Source organism: Neopsephotus bourkii, unplaced genomic scaffold, assembly GCF_033783945.1.
Source record: "Neopsephotus bourkii isolate Nb327-2 ecotype Australia unplaced genomic scaffold, CSIRO-AGI_Nbou_v1 NB_940, whole genome shotgun sequence".
NCBI classification, from domain to species: Eukaryota; Metazoa; Chordata; class Aves; order Psittaciformes; family Psittacidae; genus Neopsephotus; species Neopsephotus bourkii.
In genome coordinates this window covers 2,900,723-2,927,731 of record NW_026901434.1, presented here as the reverse complement: position 1 = coordinate 2,927,731, position 27,009 = coordinate 2,900,723, and the positions used below count along the sequence as shown (strand labels likewise).

The 27,009-nt window shown below is 40.5% G+C and overlaps 1 protein-coding gene across 4 annotated transcripts; it reads left to right on the top strand.

The window, feature by feature from the left end:
- The first annotated feature begins 11,303 nt into the window (after positions 1-11,303).
- On the top strand, positions 11,304-26,754 carry TMEM114 (transmembrane protein 114). Of its 4 annotated transcripts, XM_061358293.1 has the most exons (5): positions 11,304-11,554; positions 12,486-12,566; positions 21,279-21,416; positions 24,040-24,279; positions 26,516-26,754. In XM_061358293.1, the coding sequence occupies exons 1-4, from the start codon at positions 11,371-11,373 to the stop codon at positions 24,270-24,272; spliced, it is 636 nt and encodes a 211-aa protein (XP_061214277.1). In that variant the 5' UTR covers positions 11,304-11,370; the 3' UTR covers positions 24,273-24,279; positions 26,516-26,754. The 4 variants fall into 4 exon arrangements, with proteins under 4 accessions (XP_061214277.1, XP_061214276.1, XP_061214278.1 ...); XM_061358292.1 differs by lacking the exon at positions 26,516-26,754 and having other exon boundaries at positions 24,040-26,464; XM_061358294.1 differs by lacking the exons at positions 24,040-24,279; positions 26,516-26,754 and adding an exon at positions 22,565-23,539.
- The last annotated feature ends 255 nt before the right edge of the window (positions 26,755-27,009 follow it).

The window sequence follows — 27,009 nt, the reverse complement described above, 5'->3', positions numbered from 1 at the left end:
ATCCGAGCCTGATGCAGAGCAACGGAGGCAGCCTCCTCACCACACGCCGTGCCGCCACGGCACGGGCTCCTGCTCCCCGGGGAGGCAGGCCGCAACCTCTGGCCCCTCCCGGCCGTGCTGCGGGGCGGAGGAGCGGCCCCCGCAGGAAAGGGGCCGGCTGCCGAGCGAGCGGCTCCCTCCCACCGGCCCCGAGGGGCGACCCCGCCTCTCTCTCCCGCAGCCGCACCTGCCGCCACTGCCCGCCTCCCGCCGCCATTGCGGAGGCGACGGCTCCTTCCGGCGCGCGGCTGACGCGGAGCTCGGAGGAAGGAGGGGCGGCCGGCGCGGCCCGCGGGCTCAGTGCCTGGTGCCGGGCTCTCTCCTGTGTTGACAGGCTCGGGGCTCCTCCCGCGGAAGCCACCGCAGGGCCCGGGCCGCACGTCTGCGGCGGGTACCTGCCCTGCGCTGCCCGTTCCTCAGCAGCCGTCCCCAGGGCTCTCTTCCATGTACGAGTCACTCAGCACTAACCCCTACGAAAAAGCCACTTCGGGAGTCGGTAAACGGGGACACCAGCAACCAAGTTTAGTGTTGCCGCTAAAGCCTTCACAGCAGTTACCTAAAGCTTGAACCCACGTTTCCTACCGCCGTTCTTGTATTACTTGGTTTCAGCGTTACTTACTCTCTCTCCGTTTATGTGCAATCCCATGCCAAACCTCCACACAGCTTAAAATCGGAAAACCAAGTGTCTTCATGCAGACCAGCGGGCACTTCTTCCCTTAGCTCAAACAACGCCAGAGCTTTACTACCACCGTTAAGAGTAGATGAAGCAATAGCAATATCGGCTCACTCATCTGGGAAACTGGGATTTTGGCTGCTCAGTTCCGCAGTTCTGTGCAAAATCACAGACACGGACGTGCTCCAAACTCCACCTGTATTCTAGTTCACGCTCTGCAAGTCCGCAAGGGTTACCGAAGTTGTTAATACCTTTCACCAAAGGATCCGGTTCAAAAGCGGCATTTACACGCTAATGACTTGTTATACGGTACTGATGTCAATTGCTACAGATGATCCTTCTATTTTCTTGAGTGAATGCTTGTGGAGAAGGAAGAATTAAAGAATTAACGTTCGGGGAAAAAACACACATTTGGAATGTGATGCATTGTCTGTATTTCTAGATGCCTGTTTCTCATCATCTGCATCCTTCTATAAAGGCTAAGAATTATGAACAGAATGAAGTAATCTTTCCCTATTTTTCCAGTCTGGCATGCTGAGTGGTAATGAAATGAAAAACACGGTGAGCCATTCAGATCTCTCATTGGAGTTTCTGTGGGGAATGTTGTTGGATGAACATCTGATAAAAATGCTTTGGAGATTTGTTTCCCTTTTATCTGGCTCCTGTGCAAGAGCAGAATGTTATTTTATTTCCCGTGGTGATATGCTGCCACATAAATTATTACTGTATTCTCTCTGCTGGCTTATTCCCCACTGCTATAAAGTGCTAACAGTATGCAGACAAAGCAGATTTTATTTGTCACAAAATCTTACCAGTTTAAAACAAGATGCTTACTGGTATGTAGGGTAAGTATTACTAGAGGGGTAGCTAGAAAGCCTGGTGTGTCATGACACTGCACAGAATCTTCTCATCGCAAAGGTGCATTATATGAGAAATGGGGTTGCTACCATTTCTTTTCTAAAAAATGCAGCTACCTTGTTTCACATACATATAATCATAAGGCAAAGCAAAACTATCTTGTGGCTGCAGAAGGTCTCCATGGAGCCACTGTGGCTGCAGACATTATTATAACGTGGGTGATAATAAGAGTTGCTGTAGCTTTAACCTAGCCCAGGAGATGCAGTTTCTGTGCTGCACGCAAGAGGGCTTCGGCAGAAAATTCTTGAGATCTACCTCTTTTTGAAAGACTTTAGGATGCACCTCAGTTACATTTCCTATGTTCCTCACAGCCATGTGAGGGATTGGCTTACAGAAAGTAGCCAAGAGTATCCCTTAGTCTCATCACACGAAGAATTAGAGGACTTAAAGAAATGGTTGTTTCCCATGTGATTTTTGCCCAATCCTGTCATGGCCCAATGGACATTGCTAGGATAATTCCTTAGAGTGCCTTCTAAAATGCCAGCTCTGCTGCAGGAGGCTCAGAGAAGAAAACTATACAGACAACCCTGAAAAATAGGTATCTCGGGGAAAATCTGTTTCCTTAGGAATTGATAAGAGAATGGAGCTGATTCTAAGCAGACAGGAATAGCATCAATACACCACTACGTATTTGATCTTGTACTGTGCAGTAGCATATTCCTGACAGCTCATGGTATCTTTCCAGTACTCTTTGCTTGTCTTTTCTTTCATTGTATGTCTACCAGACAGAATCACATTCTGTGCTTTCATTAGGTCAGGAAAACCAACAAAATAAAACAACAAAACAAACTGAAGGCTGTCAGGAAGAAAAAGAATGTATCATCCGTCATCATTCCAATCCTACTGTACTGGGACTGTTGAAAGGAGATGTGCTGAACTAGTTGTCACTTCATCTTGTTTGCTGGTATGCTGGCATGCACAGTACTTGGGGCAAGTTCCTTAAGTCATCAAGCAACAGGGAGAAATGTCAGGCAACACTGTATAAAAGAACTGCTGGTCTAAATGATGGATGGTGATGGATGAAGAATTTTGCTTTGCTCTTGAAGCATGTATGGCACATCAGTGTTGGTCACCAGGTTGAAAATTCCTAAATAACTGCTTGAAGTGGAAAAGTACACGAGAAGAATAGCTGAAAAATAATTAAAAAGGGCAACTGCAGCTGTCAGCTTTTTTGCCTCCACATTTCCTGAATATCCATTTCTCCTTCCCAGGGGAAGCTAGCAATCATACTGCCTCACCAGCAAGAAAGCTGAATTACAAAACACTAACATTAGCAGCACAGAGCTAAAATCCACAGTGATTTCTTTTTCATTAACTATTTTGTGGTTGTTTATCAGATACATTCACACTTTTTACTACAGCATTTTACTCCATGGGCTTGTTCAGAACCATACTTTGCATGCCTTTGACATCACTCCATATGACTTCTCATGTCCAACACAAGTTGATTTGCACAGGAATTTTTCTGAGACACACATGTATGTAATGTCTCAGGTGATTCTCAGAGCAATGTCAACCCAGTGACTATGATTGTAAGCACCAAAAATATCTCTCTTTAATCAGGTGAAAAGGAGCAAAATTCAGGTAAATGAAAAGCCTTCCTTCACTCCCAAGCACATCAAATCCACAAAATACAAAAGCCATGCTGATTCTTCAGCAGCAATCATCAATAGTTTTTTAAATAGGTGTCTCTATGCTAGATTACAGTGAGGAACAGCAGAAAAGTATTATAATATTTATGTGCTCCATACCAAATGCTCTATTAAAATGTTAGCAAAGACTTTAATGTTAATCAATACTTCAGAAATAAGAGAAAGTTTCATCCATCCATTCTACTCATCAGTAATTTCTATTACTTTCTCAAGCATGTCAGCCTAAGGAGGCAGTGAATCAGCCTCAGGCATTTCTCAGCCTTAGGTCTGTACTATATGAAAAAGAGGAAGGTAAAGACTTTAATTTACCTCGCATACCAGACATCTTTACAGAGATTTAACTATTTGTTTTAAATGATTAATTGGGCCAGTTTCATCCATCGAGTGAGTCTTAAGGAATCTGTGCCAGAGATAAACTAAGGCCTATTCAAAACAGAGTAATAATTGCATAGTACAGCAGTTTCTTATGGGCAGTTCACATTATCATCAGGGGTCATTTAATTTCAATACAGTTTCTCACTAGACCTGCTCCTCTGCCATCCTGTACTTTTCACCTGCCTCTCATTGCATCTCCTCCATATTTTCTTGTACATACCATGGCAGACAACCTCTTTTGAGCTACCTGGGCTAGCCAAAAATGCTACTTCTTCTGTTGCTTAATACAGTCCACTGTCGTGTCTACTGGTATTAGGACTGTTAAGTGTCCTGTAATTCCCTTGAAGCAAAGTCATACAAACGAGGTCACCTTTATCATCTGCTTCAAGTGAGCAGTATTTCACTTATGCTGTAACAAATCATAACTGTGCAATGGAAGTGAGACACTTTTTATTAAACTAAGCACTTCAGCATCAACACTGACCTTGGTGCTATGAAAAGTTTTTGTATCACAAAATTTTGTATCAACTCATTCATTTCTTCTCTGATCTGTTTCAGAGGCAGGCTTTAACATAACCTTTGTTCACGTTTTGGGGATTCTGATCTCTATGACTATTCTCTATGACTCCTACAATTCTCTTCCATATACTGAGCACCTGGGGCCTTATTATCTTAAAAAAAAAAAAAGCCTGGATAATTAATGTCTCAATAATGACCCTGAAGGAAGGTTTCATTATTGCTACATGTCTTTTTCCTTGCTACATTATGCACCACTAGATCTGTGGAAGAAGCAGGAAACTGCAGCCTCTTGGAAAACAAATGGATGCGCTCAGCTGGGAATCACATAGGCTGGACAATGTCAACTGAAAAAACACGTGTAGGGAACTTCCTGCCTTGGTATGGATGGAGAACAGAGCCTGACTGGCTGTCAGAGCTGATCAGGAGGCTCACATAGGGGCCTAGAAGAGGCTGTGCAAGAGGCCACTTCCAGACTGCACAGCGAGGCAAAAGGAAAAGAACCACCATCTGAAAGTCTCAGAGGACAAGATGGAAAATAAAAAAGACATAATAATGAAAGTACCATATTTTAACAGTATTCATTTATTTTAAAAGCTGTTTGCTCCTTTTTTCTTTCTTTTTTTTTTCGTGATAGATTTTAGAGGCCAAAGTTAATGCATCCTGCAAGGCAGGGTGCTGAGACACTAAGGGGGAATTTCTCTCAAACTTCTTTTTTTCCAGATACTTCTTCAGAAGTCAAAAATTGATTAGTCCCTCCCTGTTTTTTCTGCACTGCCTTTCTCTTGTGCCCTCTTTTCCCTAGTGTTCCTGATCAATATTTGTTCCTTTCAGCCTCTTATATTCAGTGTTTGAGGTCATCTGCATCTATTCTGCCTGTTCAATACATTCTTATTAACTATACATCCTTTTCTGCTTGACACACAACATAAATACTTGCTTGACGAAGATTAAGTAACACAAACTTCCTTTTTATTTTGTGTTTCCTACAGCAACTTCCAGTAAATCAAATTATGTTTCTCAGAGATTTTTGCACTTCTATGTATGTAGCCAAGTCAGAATTCAAACAGGGCTCTGTAAATCAATTTCCAGAGTGTGCTGCTTTCAAGAGAAGAGAAGCGAGACCAGATGTTGCTCTTCAATTTCAATGCAAATTTCTTTTTTGCCTGACATCTTTCTTGTGTATCTGAGGGATGTGAGGCTAAGGCAACATTTTGGGGTATTTTTAAATACAGTAATTGAGGTGGGATGCCCCATGGTAAAATACTGTATCATTATCACTGGGGATTGCCATGTGGGTGACTTGGAGGCCTTATTACTGAGAAAAGTGACACCTAAGAACAGCACTGATCTTTGGGTGTTGTAAAGTGATGGAGATCAAACCCAGAAGAAAATGTTGGGAAACCTTATATTCAATACAATGATGAGATCATTTTCAGATGCCATTAGGTAGGATTAGAAGTAGAGTGCCTAATCCAGAAGCTTTTCTTTCATATACTTGAGCTAACGCTTTGTATGTTCAAGAGCACTGGATTATCTGTATTGCATACTTCACAGCTACTGGCTCCCTATTCAAAGAAAAGCTAGATTAAAAAATAGTGGGTTTTTTTATTCTGTCTTTCGACAAGAACTCTGAAAAGGTTGAGATGTGACTAATCTCTTTATTGAGTGTTTTGTACTGCCTTTCAAGCAGAAATGTATTTGGAAAATTTTGCCTACAAGGCTTGTCTGAACCAGCCTCTTGAGATTCTTCTTCAGTCTAGTTTTTGTTCACAGTAGGACCAAGTACAAACATGGATAATCAAAGCTTTCCCACGCTCTGTATTCTCACATAGTGAAAGCAGTAAAACTTGGGACTTGCAGTTCACCCCAGTCCTAAGAAACCCTCTGAAGACAATAAAATACTAAGTTTTGGTACATGTAGTCAAAGCAACTGCTTAGACCCTAAGGGGCACACCGTAAATCAGTAACACGCATAGTTGATCCAGTATGGTGTGTACAGGACTTACTGGCATATTTTTCTTTTTTTTTTTCTTTTTTTTCTTTTTTTTTTTTTTTTGCACCAAAACACAATCGTGTATTGTGTGCAGCAACAGTAACTTATTACACACCATAGTTTTTCCAGATAAACCTAAAGCCCTAAAGCCAGAGCTTTGCTATATCCAATGTATATGTCATAGTAACATCAAGAGGATTTTTAATTTGGGAAACCACTGTGATGTAAACTAACATGGCATAATTTTGAAGAAGGTTTTGAGCTGTGCTCTGAGGCAGCTTTTGATCAGTGACTGCAGATGGCCTACAATAGCCATTTGTGTTGCTTTTGTGACTCCTGTAGGAAGGTCTGATACAACTGCATAGGAAGCTTGTTTCTGACAGTATTATAGCAGATTTTGTCTAAAGATTAGTATTTTTCAATAGAACTGCAACTTCTTTTAGTGGCATGACCATGAACGGAGCATTACAGGAGCTACAGCTCCAGCAGATTCATACAAGACAAACTTACATTCTAGTTTTAAGTATTTCAGTTGAATACTTGCACAAAGTATTTACTAGTGCTCCTGTACGTATCAGCACTTGCTGATGGTTACAAAGCTTGCAGAAAATCCTCAGGTAATGGGATCTATTTCTAATGGGACAAGCAGCTACATCACAAAGCATTTAACTTCCTAACACTTTCCCTCTCTGTACATGGTTCAACATTAGAGCCTCAGCTTTGCAAAGGTAAGGACATACCTGATTTGTGCCATTCAGAAATACTGCTTTGAATACTTCACAAATGGTCATTGCCTTTCCTGCATGAGAAAGACAGATAATTATATTAATTTTCCCACAGCACATTCTAGCAATATTTTATAAATATAAAGCAATATATAAAGCAATGACTTCATAAAAACGAGCCTTCTTAGGTGTCCTTGCTATTGTCCTTCATGAGTGACCTTGGAGAAAAACCACTGTCATATCACTGTGGAACTAAACCTGGGACTAAAACATTTACACTTAATATAATGAAAAACATTATAGACAATCCAAATGAAAACCAAACACTAACCATGCATTCTTTATTATCCATGCAGGCATCACTGTAGAGGTATTATTATTCTATGTACATTTATAAATGGGTGGTGCTGTGCATGTGTATACAGAATATGCTTCCTGGTAAATGGTAAGTGAAATGATAGATGCTACTACAAATTTTTCTGTTGCTGTAATTTGCTAGAATAAAATTGCTAGAATTTGTTGCCATAAGGTCACAGAATATAATGTAGCCAACTGGCTCAAAAGGGGATGTCCCTCCTACTATAACCTCAACAACTAGATCTCCACCAAAACAATTTACAGCAAGTCTTATATAAAAAAAAGTTGGCTGTGATAATCTATGCCGGCGTCTTCATGCACGTCCCTCCTCTAATTCCCCTCTTAATTCAACATGGCATGTCTAGACTCCATTGGTTTCTTTGGCAGATCAGGTAATACTGAATAAGACTTAGGACATGGTGATATACGCCCTGTATTCTCTTGTCAGAGATAAATTGTGACTAGTCAGTCCTCCTTTGAGTTCTCTCTAGCTGTGGGTGTTCAAAAAAATGAGTATGTAAAACTGCACGATGAAAAGATTTAATCTGAGAAGTAATGGTCAAACCTCAGATCAACCAGCCAAAAGGTAGTTATTTCAAAAATCATAATATTGTACATTGCATTTCAGCTTTTCTCTTTTGAACCGCAGGTGAAGCTCTTGTGGTAATCTTTTAATAGTTTAAAAGAATAGTGAAGTTCAGAATCCAATGAGCTTTACTGGAATGCTGAGTGGCAAACTGCATTTCTGTTTAATTCTTCAGTCAATGAAGAAAAAGAACAAGAGAAAAACTGTGGTATTTCCAGGGAAAGATTGTGAATTATGTCAGGTTTGTTGATTTATAGTACTTATTTCTGTGTCAGCAATTAATTGCAGCCATTGGTGCACATTTATGATGACTGGCTTTTACTTTCCTGTGGTTGTATGGGTAAACATTGTGGGAATGCCCCCTGTCTTCATTTTAAATACAATTTAGTTTTAGTAGCTCACTCACCTCTTTCACAAATATAAACAGAGCAGGGGAAATGAAATAAAATAAACATTGGGGAATACTGAGGAATTCATCTTGTGAGAAGAGTCTTTTTTAAAAGAAAGGTTTTGATGAATGTCTTAAAAAGGATACGTGCTTACTCAACTTACATGGACAGTTTATGTAGGTTGAAAAGATAAATTCCTATGAGAGGAATTGCTCTTATAAATCCAGACAGAAGAAGAGAGAGAAGGTGGATATTTTGCTGGTAGCAAGTGTGTTCTTAATCGATTAATGAGATGCTGTTTCCTACTCTGAGCACTGACATTCAGTAAACCATTTAGAATGATTGACCACAAAGTGCCAAATCACTTTCTCTGGCTTTCACTAACTCCTTTCCAGTATTAACACAATTAGTGTAGTACTTCCACAGCAGCTTTACCTCAAGGATCTCAACTGGATTAATCTGGTACTTAATGTACATAACTGGTACATAACTGGGTTGTGGCCTCTGCTGCAGTACAGTGTAGGCTGAGGACAACTCAGAAGGAACCGTACTACCCAGTAGGAGTCCCAGGAAGCCATGCTCATGATTTCCATAGTGCAATGCACTCTGAAGCCTTCAGCACCCATGTCAAACTTGCAAAGAGAAAGGATAGTGTAGAAGTTACTTACCCAAGTTCTACTGTGTTCAAGCTGTAAGACTGCTAATTTTGCTGCATCACACTCTATAGACTAATAATTCACTGCAATTTTGGGAGCATTTTCTGAATTACCTATGGTATTCTGAGCAGCAGATTGATGTTAGCAGATCTAACCGACACCGAGGGTGTCCATACAGTGTGAATTACTCCTTCTCCACAAAGTTAAGTCTAAATTAAAACTTTGAATCTTTTATGCTGAAAATTCTATTTTAACCATCAGAGTCTTGTGCTCTATTTAGAGACCTCAGTAAACTTGAAATTAAATCGCTGGAAAAGCTGATCTGTAGTACTGATTTTTCCCTTTCATTACAAACCTTCCCTAATGAATACATAAAGATGTTTTGATGAACTCTACTTTTTTAGTTTTATGACTTTGTATAAATTTATTTTTCCTCAGCATGAGTGCCTAAATAGATTATGCTCATGTGGAAATTAAACCTGCATGTAGCATTGATTTATTCTTGACATAAACTTTTCTATCATCACATCCTGGTCACAAAAGGAACAGGTGTTATCAGGATCTAATGTTTGTTTACTGTAAAGCTAGTCTAGACAGATTCTATAAGGACCTTTCTACATCTTGATGGCTAAATCAAACTATTTAATAGTATTTAATAATAAAATAAACACGCTTGCAGAGTTTGCAGGCCCCAAGATTAGAGCAAGAACTCTCCAGGACACAGATGATCACTGGTAAGCATTTCGTACAATGCCTGATAACAGCTTGGACCCTGTTCCTGCAATTTTACACCCTTTGCTTTCTTTTGATTCTAACTCAGAGGTGACAATGGCTGATCATTGCAGTGGCATGATGGTTTAGACATAAGAATGCCTCCAGTTTAGATTTATAATACAGCTGATAAATCACCTGCCTAATACATGGTGTTTGTGGGGCTACATAAAACTTCCAGGTAACTGCAAATACAGCTGGAAAAAAGAGAAGCTTGGCGTCCCAGTTAAGACTCATGTACCTCAAAGCTTGTTTATTTTTTCTTACTGCATCAGTTAGTGTGACAAAACATTTCACCTTGCTTCATAAACCTCATACAGCTTCTATTACCCAACCTGTGCAATTACAACAAGCTAACAGCTGCTTATTTTGGAGAAGTACATAGGCACGTTCATATATCACAAATACAGCTTGGAGATGTAGGCAAGAGATGGCAAAAGCTCAGAGTAATGCTATAGCTGCTTAACAATGTATTCCTGAATTGAAAGACTATTATAATCCCAGTGAAAGTACCTTTTGCAGAACAAAATGTAGCCTGTAGTGCTGATGATTACTGTGTTTAAGTAAATGCACTCTCAAAGAATATTTTCCTTTTAACTGATCCTACTGCTGAAACCCTACTGGTTCACAATAGCTTGTTGCCATGGATGGGTAATGATGTCACACATCCTGCCCTGTGTCCATGCTAGAAAATAAACGAGAATGGGTTGTTTTTTTTTTTAATGACTAGGAGTTAGCAATTCTCTGGAAGGGCTGAAGTGAATTACAAGTAAGAAAACAGGACGCCCTATTGACCCTACCTGCACTGTATCTTCATGCCAGCAAAGTGACGCAGTAAAACTCCATAGTAAATGCTCTGCAGATTTAAAGACAAGGTTGTGCTTCTGCAAATTACCTTGTTATCCAACAGATTTCAGTGGGCTGAAGATAAACAAGAGTCTAGGTGAAATGTGGCTTAGGGGACCATGCATGTGTCATTGGAAACTACCTTCCTTCCTTCTGAAGTTTTTGGAAGAGGGTAACACTGCTTGTATCCTTCCCTCCATCAGTGGTGACTCTGACAGGAAAATGATCTCGGGCAGGGTACAGACATCGCTGCTTCAGGCAGCAATTGCCACGACTGCCTCGCACCACCTTTCAGATTAGATCTGTCCTTTGAGGTCGGCATCTGGAAGGCAAAGAACAGAGGAAATCTCTTCTAAATGCAGACAACAGGCTGCAAGAACAGCAGCATCGTTACTGCTCCGCAGACCTTGGCTTCTGCACCCTGCTCTCCTCAGGGACGGCTGTGTTTGGAATAAGGAAGCTTCTGAGGTGAGACCATCCAAGAGTTCCAAAGCTGCACGAGCTGTTGGGATAGCGCCCTCCCCGTGTGTCCTATCAGGTATCTCTAGGAGCCTTCTCGTCTAGGGCTGCCCTGTCCGTGCTCCCCCCCCCCCCCCCCCTCCGTTCCCACACACATTCCTTCGCACACCTGCGGGGACAGAGCCGGGCCAGCGGCCGGGGCTGGCGGCCGGGGCCGGGACGGGTCGGGAGCAGGGTACGGTCTCGACTCGGTCGCGATGCGGAGCCGGGGCTGAAGCCGGGTCATTGCGGGGTCACCGCTCCGCCCGGCGACAGGCGAGCAGCGACGGGCGATGGCGGGGCGGGGCTGGGCTGGGCGGGCGGCGGGACCCGCCGTGGCGGCGCGGGCGGCCGGTGCCGGTGAGGCTGCAGCATGAAGCTGAGCTTGGGCCGCCTGTCCCTCCTCGTGGCCCTGGTGGGAGCGTCAAGCTTCGTCTTCCTCGTGGTGGCCATCGCGACCGACTTCTGGTACATCATCGATGCCTCCAAGCTGGAGACTTCCCGCAACGGCACGGACGCCCTGAGCTCCCACTCGGGCCTGTGGCGGACCTGCCGCGGTGAGTGAGCGGCGCGGGGCGCCCCGCGTTGCATTAACTTTTAATCCAAACTTACTTAACAAGCGTTAACCATTTAGAAGGGAAGAGAGGTCTTTTGTGTCTTGCTCGGGGGAGGGGGGGTTAAGGGGCAAAAGCTCTGGGTGAAAGCCATCAAAAAAGTAAATAACAACATAGAGAATATTAATTTAAATAATAGTAAACAATATATAGTTTATATAAATAAGTACTACGAATATAAATTATATGAGAGTAAATAATATTAGTTGTATGTCTGCAAATCATGTAATTAAATTAACTTAATCCTGTGCTAACTAAAGGTGAGTGACTGAAGATTTACCAGGTTCACCAAGTGATTGTACTGCATTTGGTCTTGCTTGGTGTTTCAGTGCTCTGGACTTTAATGATAGCTCTATTAGCCCTATGTGGACAGGACAGGATTTTCCCCATTTAGTTTAATTTGTATGCCAGGCATATTCTTTGGGGTTTGATTCCTCCATTGAAAACAAGAAGTGAGGTTCATCATGGGCAAGAAAGGATGTTATTTGCAGCAGAGAAGAGGAGAACGTGCCGGTTAAAGGACTTCTTCCCTTTGCTGTACCCTTAGCCCCACTGAAATGAGCAGATTTTCCATCTTGACTTCAGTGTCAGGCCCCATGGGGGCAGAAGTTGGCCAGTGCTGAGTGCTGAAAATCCTCTCCTTCCCTTCCCTACCTAGGAATGACTGTTTTTAGAACAGATAATTTTATATGAAGTATATGTATGTGCAGAAACTCCATACATTGCAAGAAGATAAAGTGTAATTTTTTTCTCATTGTTTTTTTCCTTCTCTATTACTGTGGAGCAAATATATACACACAAAAGATAGAGGAAATATTGCAATGAGATATTATAGCATTAATTTTTCTCATTGTTTTTTCCCCTTCTCTGTTAGTGAGGAACGAATGTTATCCTTTGATAAACCCTTTCTGGCATGAGAATGCAAACATCACTGATTCACACAGACAGCTTTTATGTGAGTAACTTCTATATTAATTCTACATTTCCATTCACCCTTCCCTCCCTCCTTGGCCCATTACAGGGTCCCATTTCTGATTCAGAGAAGCAGTTCTTTGAGGTAGTGTTTTCCTTATGCTTCTGTACAATATCTGCCGCTGCATGTGGTATTTAAATGGTGTTACTGTTAAAATAACCATTTAGTTGGTGTCAAGTTCAGCCTATATTCTTCCCCAGGAGCAAGATGTTTCTGTCGGAATGGCTCAGGAAGGTGCAAAATTGCCATAACTAAAAGGCAAAAATGTTCAAAATCCCCCCAAAAGAGTTTGATCACTGAAAATGCTTAAGCACACATTTGAACAAATCTTTCAGACTGTCACTTACCTACCCTTTCAGTGGGATTCCTTACACTGAAAAAAATTTAAGGTATGTGGGAATTTTAAGGAAAGAAATCGATGACTAAAAGCAGTGTTCAAAGGCTTGGAAGAACATTGTGTTCAAAAACATTAAGTTTCTAACTGCATTGGTTGGTATTTACTCCCTTTTGTCTAGATTCATTTGTCAATGTCAGAATGTTTTCACAAAGTCCAAACTAAAGATTTACAAATATTTCTAGGCTTCTCCAAAAAGATGATTTGCGTTCTTTGCCTCATATTCTGCACAATGCTTTGCTCATACATGCTTCTATATGCACTTGCACTCTTTTTACTTTTTGCTTACTTCACTCTCCTCGCTGACTCTGCCTGTTTTCCACTTGCAAGCAGAATATATGCATTTGTTCTGTGTCTTAAAATGGTACTCTTTCCCTCAAAGCCAGCCATTTCACTGAGCAATCCTTCAGAGAGGCTTAGAGCGCCTTTAGTCTCTTGGAATAGCTTCTGAAGATAGAGGTAGAAGGACAGTACGTGTAACAAAGTAAGCCAGTGAGGTACTGATGTTAATGTAGCCGTGCTGCAACAGTAACTGGAAAGTTAAAGTAGGAGTAAGATCCCAGTGGGCTACTTCACAGGGGTACAAGCACATCAACAGGTTCAAGGCTCAAGAGCAGATTGTCTCTCCGTGCTTTCAAATTGAAAGGTGCCATTTCTTTAATCTTCCTTGCTTAAGACAGAGGGCCTTAGCTGCTTCATGTTGCTGAAAACTGTGAGGATCACTGAAAATGATTGTCTGCTGGATCACTTAAGTCTTTGAGGGTTTAATGTTAATTGGAAGCAGCAAGACTGATCATGTTTTAAGTGTGGGCACCTCAGCTGTTCTGTTGGAGATAGTCTTAAAATTCAGGATAAAATTATTAGCATTTAAAAAGTTCTGTTCATATCTGTAATTTTCCTCAGGGGAGGAGATTTTAGATTACGGCTCTTCAATGAAAGCTGAATTCTGCAAAAACAAAAGCAAAGACTGTACAGAGCTTTTCTGGTTACGAAAATTATGTTGGGTTGGAAACAAAGGACAGCTCTTTGGTACTCATGAAATGCAAGAAAATAGTGAATGTGAGTAAAAATTGGATTCATAGCTATGTTTACAGACTCTTCAGAGCCTCAGAGAATTTGTTTATCTCTTGCTTTTACATCAAGTACTATTTTTAGGTTTCTGGCAAAAGACTTCAGGTCTGCAAAGACACTTCCAGATTTTACTATAAGTAGGCATAGTCTGCCTAAAAATGATGAGAAATCAGAGATACTTTCACTGAAAGAACTTACAGATTTGATTTGAATGCCCTACAGAGTGAACTTCTTGATACTTGGATGCTCAGCCTCAATGCAGTTTCAGTGTGGTGAGGCTACAGACTCATAGCAATAGGAGCTGAAGATAGCAAGTGCCATGACAGTACTTCTAGAGAATCCTGATCTTTCTAAGTGACATCTAAGTTTGTTAATTAATAGCAAGTGCCATGACAGTACTTCTAGAGAATCCTGATCTTTCTAAGTGACATCTAAGTTTGTTAAGTACTGAGATATTGCTTCTACTTCAGCCTTACACTTTTTTCTTAACTAATTTCTGACTGTGCTCACTGAATTGTATTTAGGCAGATCAGGGCAAACCTTCATCTTCCTCTACAACGCATTTTAACTAGAACTTTAGAGGACAATTCTGGAATTGTGGATTTCAGTGTACTTACAGTAATTTGTTCATGTGTTGCTGTATGGGGCAAACTGGCTAATTGCACAGCTTTAATCGATTACTTTAAAAAATTACTTTTTTTCTCTGTGTGTGCCTGTGCAGGTGTCTATGAGGCATATTCATGTGGAATGAATCTCATTCTGTCTACCTGTACACACATATTTCTCACTGTTAAATTGGCAGGCTGAATTTCAGGAGCTCTGGCACCATTAATCATGCTTCTTGCTGATTATTCCTAAAAAGATTTAGAAGGGTTGCCTCCTAACACAGGTGCGTAAGTAACACATTGAGAATCCTGTCCCCCATTCTTCAGAGTTCCCATACTCTTCCTGGCATGTCTTAATTAGACGAAAGTGCCAAAAAGATGGGAGAAAGTCTGTATCTGAGTGCAAAGAGCTGGGTCTAAGTGGAAACAGAAGTGGTAGTCAGTGCCAGAAGACAAACCTTTCATTAGAGAATGAAAAGCCTTCACATTCTCTCCCTCCACATTTCCAATCTCTCTCCTATTCATCCCCAGCAGATTCCTTTTAGGTTTATTGCGGACTTCAAGTAGAGCTACTGGCAAGCTAAAGAAAAGAAAGGCGTACAAGTGAAAGTTTTGTGCTGCCAGCAGTATTACTCAGGCAATCAACCTAGGTCTTGTTAAGCCTGAGAGTGCAATGTATTTTTCACATCACAAGAGTACTACTCAGCAGTTTCCCTAATGGATTAAACACGTGCCTTCTCCTGTACTTTAAGCTTGTATTTCTTTCTTTACCACTCCCTCCATCTGAACATATGGTGTGTACCCTCAAACCCAGAGCATAAAAAGTATTTTCCTACTAAAGATCACATGATGGCATGGTTAAAATTTGTTTACATCATCACAATACACTACCTGGCTGCTTACCACCAGCTCTTCTCAAAATTCTACATTAAAAAAAATCTTTTTTTCTCTAGAGATGTACATTTTACTCTGTCCCATACAGTATTCAAATAAAAGTGTCACTTTTCACCATTTAGACAGTTACTAAGGTCTCTTGGGGATTAAATAGCTAGTATTAAAGTACTAGGATTAAAGATAGTCCTCTGAAAATCACCTTTAAAACTGAAATCTGTTGTCAAAGACACCCCACATATCTTGTCTTGCTATTCATCCTCCTGTGACAGCCACGAGAGACAAGCAGAAAGAGCAGCTTCTTTCCGTGATGAGCTGAATTCCATCTCTCACTACATGGTAAAAGAGGGATGTCACTTTGACTTCAGAGGAAGCTGCACCAGGAGTTCTGAACAGCTTTTCCATTTTCCTCAGGCATCTAAATGTTGAGCATCATGTCCAGAGAGAGGGAAACTGGTTCATAGAAAGAATGTCAGTTTTTAATCAACTAAAAAATCTACCTCAAGAGTTGCAGCTTTTAAAAATATTTTCTTAAAAAGAGAAATAAAATCAAAACCAAAACCCAACCCCCCAAAACCAGCCAACCAACCAACCAAAACCCCCAAGCCCTAACAAATCGAACCCAAAGCCCAACAGGTTACACTGGGGAAGGTTACTCTTGGGGCATTTTTGTAATATAAATATTTTTCATTTACCAAAGTCTGTATTGTTAATAAGAAGTAAATACCAATATAGGTTTACCTAAAGACAGCACCAGTGTTATCCCTGAAAAATAAACCATTTTGAAGTATTTCTAACCAAAATCAGTTTTTACTCTTGGACTTGGCCAAGTACTTCTTACAGGATAGACGAGTTGTCAAAAGAAGAAAGTAATGTGGTTGCTGCATACTAATGTATCCTGTCAAAACCCTTCTATGAACTTGACTTTTTGGAAACCCAAGTAACCTGTTCTTTTGTGTCTGTTATGGCAGGACAGTGATCCCTGCTTGGTAATAGGAAAATTACTTCCTTCTATGTTCTGAACAGTGGCTAAGGTTTTCTTAAAGCACGATGAAATTTATTAACATGAGGAGGGTTTTTTTTTTGTGTGTGTGTGTGCCTTCCCCCCACCCCTTTAGAGTTTAAAACCAAATTGCCACAAAGCTGACAACCACTGGCAACCCTAGTTTTTTGTTAGTAACATGAACATCATGGCTGGTGAATGATTTGCTGTTACAAGTCATTTTTAGTACTCTACCCCTGAGCCATCCAGAGATGATCAGTTAATGGATGTGGTTTCCTCTTATATATGGCTAGAAGAAAATGTTTGTCTTGTTATAAAACCAAGAAGTGTGCAGCTGCCCATGCACAACTGCTTAAATTCTTTTGCCCAGAGTGTTTTAATTTTTCCTTTTTAGACATCAGTGTAGCTGAAACCCTGGGCTGCAGACAAGCTGGTGCTTCCTGAAGGATAACAGTCTTTGCAGTAGGGGCAGTTCCTGGTGCCTCAGTTATTACAGTGTTACAGCTGCCTTGCTTTCTTCCTCAATGAAATTAGTTTAATAGTGCAGCTAAACAAGGCTGGATTTCCTTACAGCATGTAGACCTTGTAACAGTCACTAACCAGCTGCTTTCACACTTCTCCCCACTCTTTATGAGCCTGCTTAATTTTTATCAATTTACATGCTTATAGTGATATAATCCCAGAATGCCTTTGGCTGCCGTTACATTTTTCATGAGGGATTCACAGTTTTTTGCATTTTTTCCTTTTGGTTTAAAGTAATTAGAAGGAAACAGCTAGGGCTGGAGTACCCGTTAAGAGCTAGTTCAGAGACTGGATCCAAATGATGTACATAGAAATTCTAACTTACTGTTATGGTAGGTGCATACCTAAACAGATCTGCTTTGTTTCAGAGCAACAGTGCAGTGATCCTTCAAAGAGGTTCCAGTGAGCACTTGCTTCAATGCTTACAGTAGATATTACAATAAATAGACATAGAAATCTGGGATAACTTTAGCATCACTGCATCCAAGAGCTAATGAGTGACAACTTCTGATGAATATTCTCATTTTCAAATTCATTGCTGCTGTAGCAACAGAATGTGAACCACAGTGCATCACTTATGTTTGTCATTCTACCTGTTCCTACTATCGATGGTTTTCATCAGTGTCCACCTGTACCAAGTCCAGCATCATTTTATTTCTGCCATCTGCAATTTGCCTTCCAGTTTAGCTCAGACTTCTTGCATGAGACAAACGTAAAGCCAAAACATGTAACACAAGTCCAGAGCTTAGCTAATTACCCTGAAATACCCTAACCCTGTGAGCTCTCCTCCACCATCATCTTTTCTCTACTGAAGAGGAGGTAATACAAGCATCTATGTCCATTGGGTTCAAGCCCACATTTAGCCACAGAGAGCATTTCTTCTCTGTTGATCACTATTTCTCTAAGTTCCTTCTTTCCTTCCAAGCAGCTCAGGCTTTCTCATTGCACTGTTTCTTTCTGACTTCACCAAGTCTTTCCAGAGCAGCCCCACTGGTTTTAGCTACTACCAGCTTTCTGTTTCAGATAGAGGCCTTTATCTTACTAACTGACTATTTAGTTGCTGTTGGGGCAAGCAAACAAGTCCTTAATTAAGCTCTTCAGAGCTGCTGCCGTGTGGAGTGTTTCTGATGAGGTGACTATTTCAGATGTCTGAAGACTATTTGCTGTAAACTGTGCAAACAAATCTAAAATTAGTCTGAAACAAGCTCCAGCATACTAGGAGATGATTAACAAAACTGCTAGACCTGCAGTTGGTTACTTTAGACATCATTCACGTTTTCTAGTTCATTCCACAGATTTCTGTTACAAAGCACTCACCAACAGCTGTGTTGGGTGATAATTTAGAATTGTCTGCCAAATCTGGACACACACTGGAGATGTCATTCATACAGACGTTTGGTCAGGCCTATAGTAAAATAGCTTTGGCTAGCTGATGTAAAACTTTATTGATACAGATCAAGCAATTTAAGTATTGTTTCTACAAAAAAAAAACCCAAGTTTTTAAATATTCATCGATTTGTTTCAATATTGTCAGGATTAAACTACGGGATCTTTCTTGTTGGACTGACTGGGAACTCAGGCATTGAGATGTGGGAAACTAATTCTGTTTTCTAGGCAAGTGCATATACCCCTTCTTGTTCAAAATACTTAGGCTGTTATTATTTTAATACTGGATTAATTGAATCAGAATGAATTCAGTTATACAGATAATTCATCATACATAAGTATGTATTTCAACACAAACTAAGAAACACTAAAATGACTGCAAAATTAATGTTTTAACTTCTTTCACAGATGATTATTGAAGACAGAAACACAGTAAAGATATTTTAAGTCATGTTCTTCTATAAACTAATTCTGTTCCTCTAATCAAGGCATAATATCATATGCCAGACGGCATGAATTCAGATTCCTGAGTGGTTTCCATGGCAACATTATAGCATAAGTTTCCCAGACAGTTGCAGATTTCATAGAAGGACCAATGGCTATTAGGTATTGAACTAGAACACTGGAGGTGATACAATGCTGTTGAACCAAATTCAATCCATTAAATGTTTCATTTTTAAAAAGCTGCAGGTGATTCATGAGAAATGTGATCCCAGCAGTGTGTAGGAAAAGCAAGGCTCTGGTCACAGTGGGATCTGTGGGTTTCACTAAATATATCACTGATAATCGCTGAGATATCACTAAAACCTAGATTCCCACTGAAGAGGGCATACAAATCAGAATTATTCTGATATTGCATGCAGTTGTCACAGGTCATTAATGCCATCTATGACACTCCCCAGGAGAACAGCCTGATATGGAGTTGTTTTCCCTTTGCTTCAAAACATTACATTCAGAGCTCTATTTTCTTTACCCACACTTGTCCTGGCTGCAGTAGCTGAAATGACACCATGAAAAGGAAAGTCAAAGAAATAGCAACTGTTAATGTCCTGAGGAATAGTTTCTTAGCAGCAACTTTGATTAGTGAGAGACATCTGTCAAATCACAAAGCACAGGCCCAGTGATGACCTTGGTTATATTCCTTCCCTCCCAGCAAAGCCAGGTCTGAGGATGGAGTTGCACCATTCGTACTTTTAAAATGTTCATTGCATCAGATTTTACACCCTCCTACCCCCTGGCAAGCCCTTTTCACCTCTTACTTGCAAGATAAAATCTAAGAGGACACATAGATGTGAAAATGGTAGGGAAGCAAAATCAGACCTAATACCCACAGGAAGCAAAAATGAGGCCAAAGGCTATCCTGGTCCTGCTGCCTCTCTAGAATATGAGAACTAGATGTGTGCCGCATCTCTATCCCGTCATATCAGCTCTCATCTAATCCCTGACAACCACTTCTAACTCCTGAACTAAGTTTGAGAATATAATGAGAATATAATATCAGCATAAGTGGAAATGGAAACTTTGTTAATTGCCACATTTTTCCTTGTGAGCATGTTCTGTACTACACAAAACAAATTATGTCTCGAAGCCACATTCCACCCAAGTAAAGAAATTAACATCTGCCTTGATCCCATGAAATCTCTTCCTAACCTTCCCAGGTTCTACAACTGAACACAGATATGTATGTGCTTGAGCCTTAGAGTTATAATGTTATGGAAGAGGACAAGCTGGATCCTCAGCCATGGCAGGTGCAGTATCTCCAATTCAGTGGGCAGTTACAGTGACTTAAAAAATTGATCATCTGATCACACACAAACTGTGATCTCTTAACTGACTTCTTTTCCTTGGGAGCCAGGTAATGGTGTATTGTTGTTCTCTGTGAAATTAAATGAGATAGCAAAGCCTAGAGCCCTTCATCAAATGGATTTTAAGTTTTCCTTTCTCCGTGACTGTGCACTTCATTCTGGTATGAAATAAATTGTTCTGGAAGCTGGAATTACTTCTTTGTTATTATTCTAGAAAAGGTTGGGTTGAACATTGTTGATGGATTGCATGAGAGAGAGCAATGACACAAAGATGGTTTATGATGGAAAAAAACAGTGTGATATGAAAAATACATAGCAACCCTCTGTTTACACAGCTATTAAAATGTTGTAGGGATCAAGAAAGATTAATGTAAAACATTTAGCATGAGAGGAAGCAATGAGGATGGGTTAATGTACTTGGTGAAGCTGCTGTAGAAAACAATGACAGACATAGAATCAGAGCTGGATGGGAAAATTCACCTCTAGTTGATGGTCAGCTGCAACAAAGGAAAAGGTCAGGAATTTGCTAGATCCATTCAGCAGAGGATATGTGACAGAAAAGAAAGTGTTTAACCAAAATTTGTGCTGGATCTCACCACCCACACTGAAGAGAACAATGCCACTCACTGTTATCTGTATGATTCAGATAACCAGGGCTACTTTTTCTTAAGGCTGTCAGTTACTACCTGATATGCGATGCATCATCTGTTATCTAGCTAGGTTTAATATCGGAGAACAGTTTAATTGCCTAAATATATCCATGTAGGCATATCCTTTATATTTGTGGTCTCTCTTTGAAGTGCAGGCTGTGGTCCTGTGAAAGGCTCACTCTGCATCTTACCTTTTTCTCCATACCATTTATTTGTCCTGCTAACTGAAAACCCAAGAGATTGTCCACCTCCTTGCTTTTGCAGCACAGAATAAGGCTTTGATCCTTTCAGGGGCTCTGCACTCAATAATTATTACTACATCCAATGATACCATAATAAAATACTAAAATTCTTAATTTTTCTTCAGATATGCACGGAACATTTGTCATCCTGATGCCTCTCAGCCTGATATTGATGATTTTTGGAGGAATGACTGGATTCATCAGTATTATTGCCAGGGCCTACCTACTACTTCTAATGACAGGACTGCTCTTTCTTTTTGGAGGTACTATATCAAACTCCTGTCTTTACCATTTTAAATAATAAAACATTTTGTCTGGGAAACATCCCTTTGTCTTCCCGGGAAAAAAAAGCTAAGCAAGAATTTACTTTCAGAATAATGCTGATGTTCATTTACTTGGTCTGCTCAGCTCCTGACAGGGTTCTGGAATAGAAAGCTGCCATTTAGAGTCGGGAAAAACAAATAAGCACACACAATCATATATCCCTGTGGACACAGAAGATTTAATACCTTCTCAGCGCAGTACCGAAATTCTCCACAGACAGGGTAGTGGAGTAATGGAGGAGTGACTTTGGAATTAGTAGAGCATAGGGTTTGATAGACTTGCACAGATCTTAAAACTATTAAGAAAACTGACATTTTTTCAAAGGTACTTGACCCTCAAAAGGGCCTTGGTAGGCATTCCTGGGTCAGATTCACTGCTAACTTTGAACTAGAGAGGAGTCCCCAGACTGCGGGTCGCAATAGAAACCCCAAAGAGTTATTTTAGTTGGAGTGTAACATTTCAATCTGAAGCTGCTAAAATTCTTTTACATTTTGTGTTCTATTATTTTTGCTGTAACCAATACCATTTCGTTTATGAAATTAAAAATGTTCTGTCAAAGTAGAAAAACTGGGCTTAAATCCACTTCCATTTTCTTCTCCAAATAGATTTTCAGTACTGTTTCATGATGTAATTTAAACAGAAATTTTCCCCAGCAGAAAAGGGGATCTTCAGTATTGGCCCTCACCACCTGATCATACGATCCCTGTTTCTAAGAAAAGAATTCTAAGAGATTGCTGAAAGCAAATGCTGCTGTCTCAAAGTCCTGAATGATCTTCTAGTCTGAAATGCTCTTACAAAGACCAACCATCCTCCATTACGCTTTTCTTCTTCAAAAAGAAAAAGTAAGTTCTATTTCCTTAGAACATCAGAAAGCTGTATTCACTAAAAAGGCTTAGGCTGTTTGGAAACTACTCCAAATAGTAAGTGAAAGATGAAAAGCCATGAAGTGCAAAGCATGATTATCTTGCTGAGGAGTGGAGTACTATGCCTTTCTAGCACACTTGGGGTTGCAAAGGGGGAAAGGAAACACAAAGTAGGAGAGGAGTGCTTGAACATGTTTTCAGGATGCAGCTAGGCTGTTTCACAGGACAGCATAAACAGACTGACTGCAGGGGGGACTTTGATGTGACACCAGACCCTCTTCCTGCTCAGGTGGTATTGTTCAGCTCTTTCAACTGCACTGAGGCTTGATGCATGTAACAGGTATGCACAGTTGTGTAGGATATTCTAGTTCACAAAGTTCAGTATTGATTAGATAGTTATCTCAGCAGAAAGAAATATTTCATGCTGCAATTTCAGAAACCTGAGGTTTTTTCAAAGTACCAGAACTGTTCTACACCCCATGACATTCATTTTGCTTCCCCATTTTGTTGAAATGCAGCCACATTTAAGGGGATCACAGACCTTGGCATACCTTGTTGAAAATGTCAACAAAAGAGTCATTTCCATTTCTGCTGGCAAAAGGTATAAAGTGATTTCTCCCCCCACCCTTGTGGAGGACTAGAATAAGGTACAGTCATCACAGCATGGTTAAAAACAGTAATATGAGTATGAATTTTGACTGTTGGATAACCCAATACTCTTCTGTCTTGGTTTGCCTCTACTCAGATTTGTCTTTCTGCCAAAAATGCAAACTCATCTAGACTTACACTGTGATTTAACAAAAAGCTAGACCAAAATTTTTCTCCCTCAGGATCAGATAAGACACTATCTTGTCCTACAGGTATTCCAGGATCTATTTTCCCCTGGCTACGGTCCTTTAATCCAGGGCATTTCTGTCACATGTTGCCTGCCACTGATCCAAGTAAAGTTGTAACTTTCGTTAACATATGTCCTTTGAGTGACATAGATGCCAGGCCCATGGTGTAGCATGCACTTGTGCTAGATGTGCTATTCCCTAAGTTTGCTAGCTGATCTGCAGTCCTTTCATTCTGAAAATATCTGGCTTTATTAACTTATTTTTAGTCTGCTCCAAAGATGTCTTTTGCTCAATTATTTGGAAGTGATTAATAGTCGTGACTCCACAACACTTGGTGGGAGGAGACAGTAAAGACAGACACATGTAGATTGAACACTCAAAACTTATAATACCCCAAATTAGAAGACATCCTAAATTTCAGTCACTGACCTGAAATGCGACAATCTCTGTCTCCAGAGACAACCTCTGGGCTTTCTTGAGTGGAGGTACATAACTGCACGTGGTGCACAGCAATGAGAAATCAGGATGCTTTATAATACAGTCTGGAGATGTACATGCGTTAGATATCCGTAAAAAACATGACTAGATTTTTATTGTGGGAGGCTTGCTGTTACACATTTTGATTCAGTATTTAACAGTGAGAACACGTTAAACTCAGTGGACAGAAATAACTGTCCCTTTACTTCCCTCTCACTCATCCCCAGAAAACAGCCTCAGCTAGATTTCAGAGTTAAACGGGCTAGCTAGTTATGTAGCCTGGGTAGATAGAAAGGATTGGCAAAGAAGCCCTAGGAGATACCGAGTTAACTGTTTTTAATTTCTGCAGTGGATGCTAACTAGCTGAATATGCTTTTCTTTCCCAGCTCTTGTTACACTTACTGGGATCAGTGTTTATATTGCATATTCAGCTGCTGCCTTCAAAGAAGCTGTCTGCCTCCTGAGGAGTAAGGATCTCCTGGTAGAAATTGACATCAGGTTTGGCTGGTCACTGGCACTAGTCTGGATCTCCTTTGTCACAGAAGTGCTCACTGGGGCTGTGTTTCTCCTGGCAGCAAGAGTTGTGGGTCTGAAACAACGACGTGAACAGGCGTTATGAGCAGCAGGTACCATTGCAGCATCAGAACGCCACAGAGCATAGAAGTGTGGATTGCTTAGTCCATCTGGTCACTAGGGGTAATAAAATTGGCAAGGCTGTGACTGAGTGTCTTGTCAGTTGCCATAAACCTTTTTCCTCACAGTGAGCTACAAAAAACAAAGATTCTGATAAATAAGTAAAACATATCAAGTGTTGTCAACAAGAAAACTCTTATGACTTTAGAAGAAAATACAGTGCAGTGTTAGCATCTCCAAAGTAGTTTAATCTGTCAGCAAATAAGGCATCTCAAATCATTGCTTAGAACAGGCAGATTTCTTGCTTTCTTTTCTCCTTTCTGCTGTCCCAGCGAAGTGCCTCAGAGTACCTTGCAGGCCAGTATGCACGGCTCACTTAGCTTTTGGTTACTTCTCTGAGAGTCCTGATAAGTATGCATCCTAGGATTCCAGACATGTTGGCAGCTTCTACCAGCAGAGGTGCTCTGAGATGGCTACCTTGTGGTAGAGAGTGTGATCTTGAGGCACCCTCAGTAAATTTGCTGACAACATCAAGCTGCATGGTGTAGTCAATACATTGGAGGGAAAGGATGGGATCCAGAGGGACCTGGACATGCTGGAGAGGTGGGACCGCACAAACCTCATGAAGTCCAAGAAGACCAAGTGCAAGGTCCTGCATGTGGGCTGAGGCAATTCCAAGCACAACTACAGACAGGGTGCAGAATGGATTGAGAGTAGCCCTGAGGGGAAGGACTTGGTGGTGCTGGTTGACAAGAAGCTCAACATGAGCTGGCAGTGTGCGCTTGCAACCCATAAAGCCATGTAGTAGTGACTATGATGGTGAAGTTCTCAAGTGTAGTGCAGTGGGGAATGTACTGCAAGAGAAAGATACAGCTTCTTTTCCAGATGTTTTAAGTACCTACTCTAGCCAGCCACAATCTGTCAGATGCTCAGGCTATACACTTACCAGTTTCAGCTTATTACTGCCTGCTTTTTCAGTTCTGTAGTGAGGAATACGAATCTGATGCATTTCCCAGTTTTTATGTAGCAATTTTGACAGTGCTTCTTTTTAATGAAATTGGTTCACATGCTTTGTGCTAGAATATGCTTAACATGTGCTGAAAACTTTTGGCATAAACTGGAAACACAGAATACCTGTGTTTTATCTTAGCTGCCAAGAAGTCTCGGTTTTCTTAATTAGTTTTTCCTCTGGGTAATAACTGTTTAAGACAAAATTTACTTCACTGCCTACTGAAGTTAAGGAAGAATTTTTCCCCTGCCTGCTATAGCTTTCAATAAAGACTTGGATGTGTTAACAGCTCTGCTACATTTCTGTTAGACCATGTACTTCTGGAGGACTTCAGCATATCACTGTTCATGACTGTGGCTCAAGAGCTGTGTCAGCAAGGCACACTATGTCACTGGGCAAGTCCCTTGTACTTTTCCCAGTAGTGCAAAGGGCAACATTTACCTACCTCTGTTAAATATCAGAACAATTTCATCATTTGTCTTGCGTTAAAGATTGCACATTTATTCTTATGGAGCTCAGCTCTTAATCTTAGTCACACAGTACCAATTATTTTACAAAAAAATAGTGGCAGGGAGCTTTTGAGACCTTATAGTCTTTGGAGATGTAAGGAAACATTGTTAGTGCCATGCTGTGAATGGAGAACAGAGGCAGAAAAACTGTCCAAGGTCACTTGAAACCAGAGTTTCTGAATCTCAGTCCAAGACCTTAGTTGGTAACACCTTGCTTGTTATCGGGATGAAGCAAGTCCTGAATAGACTGAGCAGTAGAAATTCTGTGACTAGGCAGTACAATTTTGTAATTCTCACCTGCTCCCACATTGGTTTCCACGTATCTTCCATTTTGCCTTGTGCTGAGACTGTGTAATTGAGTCGTTTTACAAGTTAAAGCGTATCAAATCAGAGCTGTAAGAAGAGTAAGAAAAAAATCCTTTGTATCCTAAATTCCATGTGCTGAAGTGGATTATGTAAAATGTGATATTTCTATGTTTTGGTGCTGGTGAAGCTATTTATAATGCAATTTGTATGGTGTTACTTGGACATTACTGGAAACTGCAACAGTAAAATGTTATCTGAGTTGTTTTTTGAATATTTATTACAGGTGTTATTTTCCAGTGGTTTTAAACGTTGTAAAATTAAATAAAATGACTTCTCAGAGCTGAGAATTATTTACCAAGACACAGAAGAGCTAAGATATATATTTTTCTTTAACTTTTTCTGCAGATCTATTGTACAGTTTGCATGTGCTTTTGAAGTGCAAGTGTCACATGTGGTAGTTACTTATAAGATACTTATGCAGCTACAATATAAAATAGTCACGTGATCAAATCTAATTTAGAAAGCCAATGAATTTGTTATTGAATTAGAGCAATTCTCATTTCCATGGCTTTCCTAAATTTCTAATTCTGGCTTCCTGCAAGATCTGGTACAGTGGTAATAAAGAGTGTCATCTGCTCCTGAATATTTGTATAACCCCTGAATATTTGTATAACCCCTGAATTTCTCTGAAATTCGTCCTGAATACAAATTAAAAAAGATGATCTGTAATTGTCAAATTAGCTTTGAACATTTTGAAGAATTGTGCTAGAAAGAGAAAACATCCTGGAGAGGACATTATGTAGTTTGGTACAAGTGACATTATAATCTTCTTCCTCTTGCTGAAGCTAACGTTTATTTTATCCCCAGTTCTTTGCTGTGTTTTCCCCAAAATGTGTTAC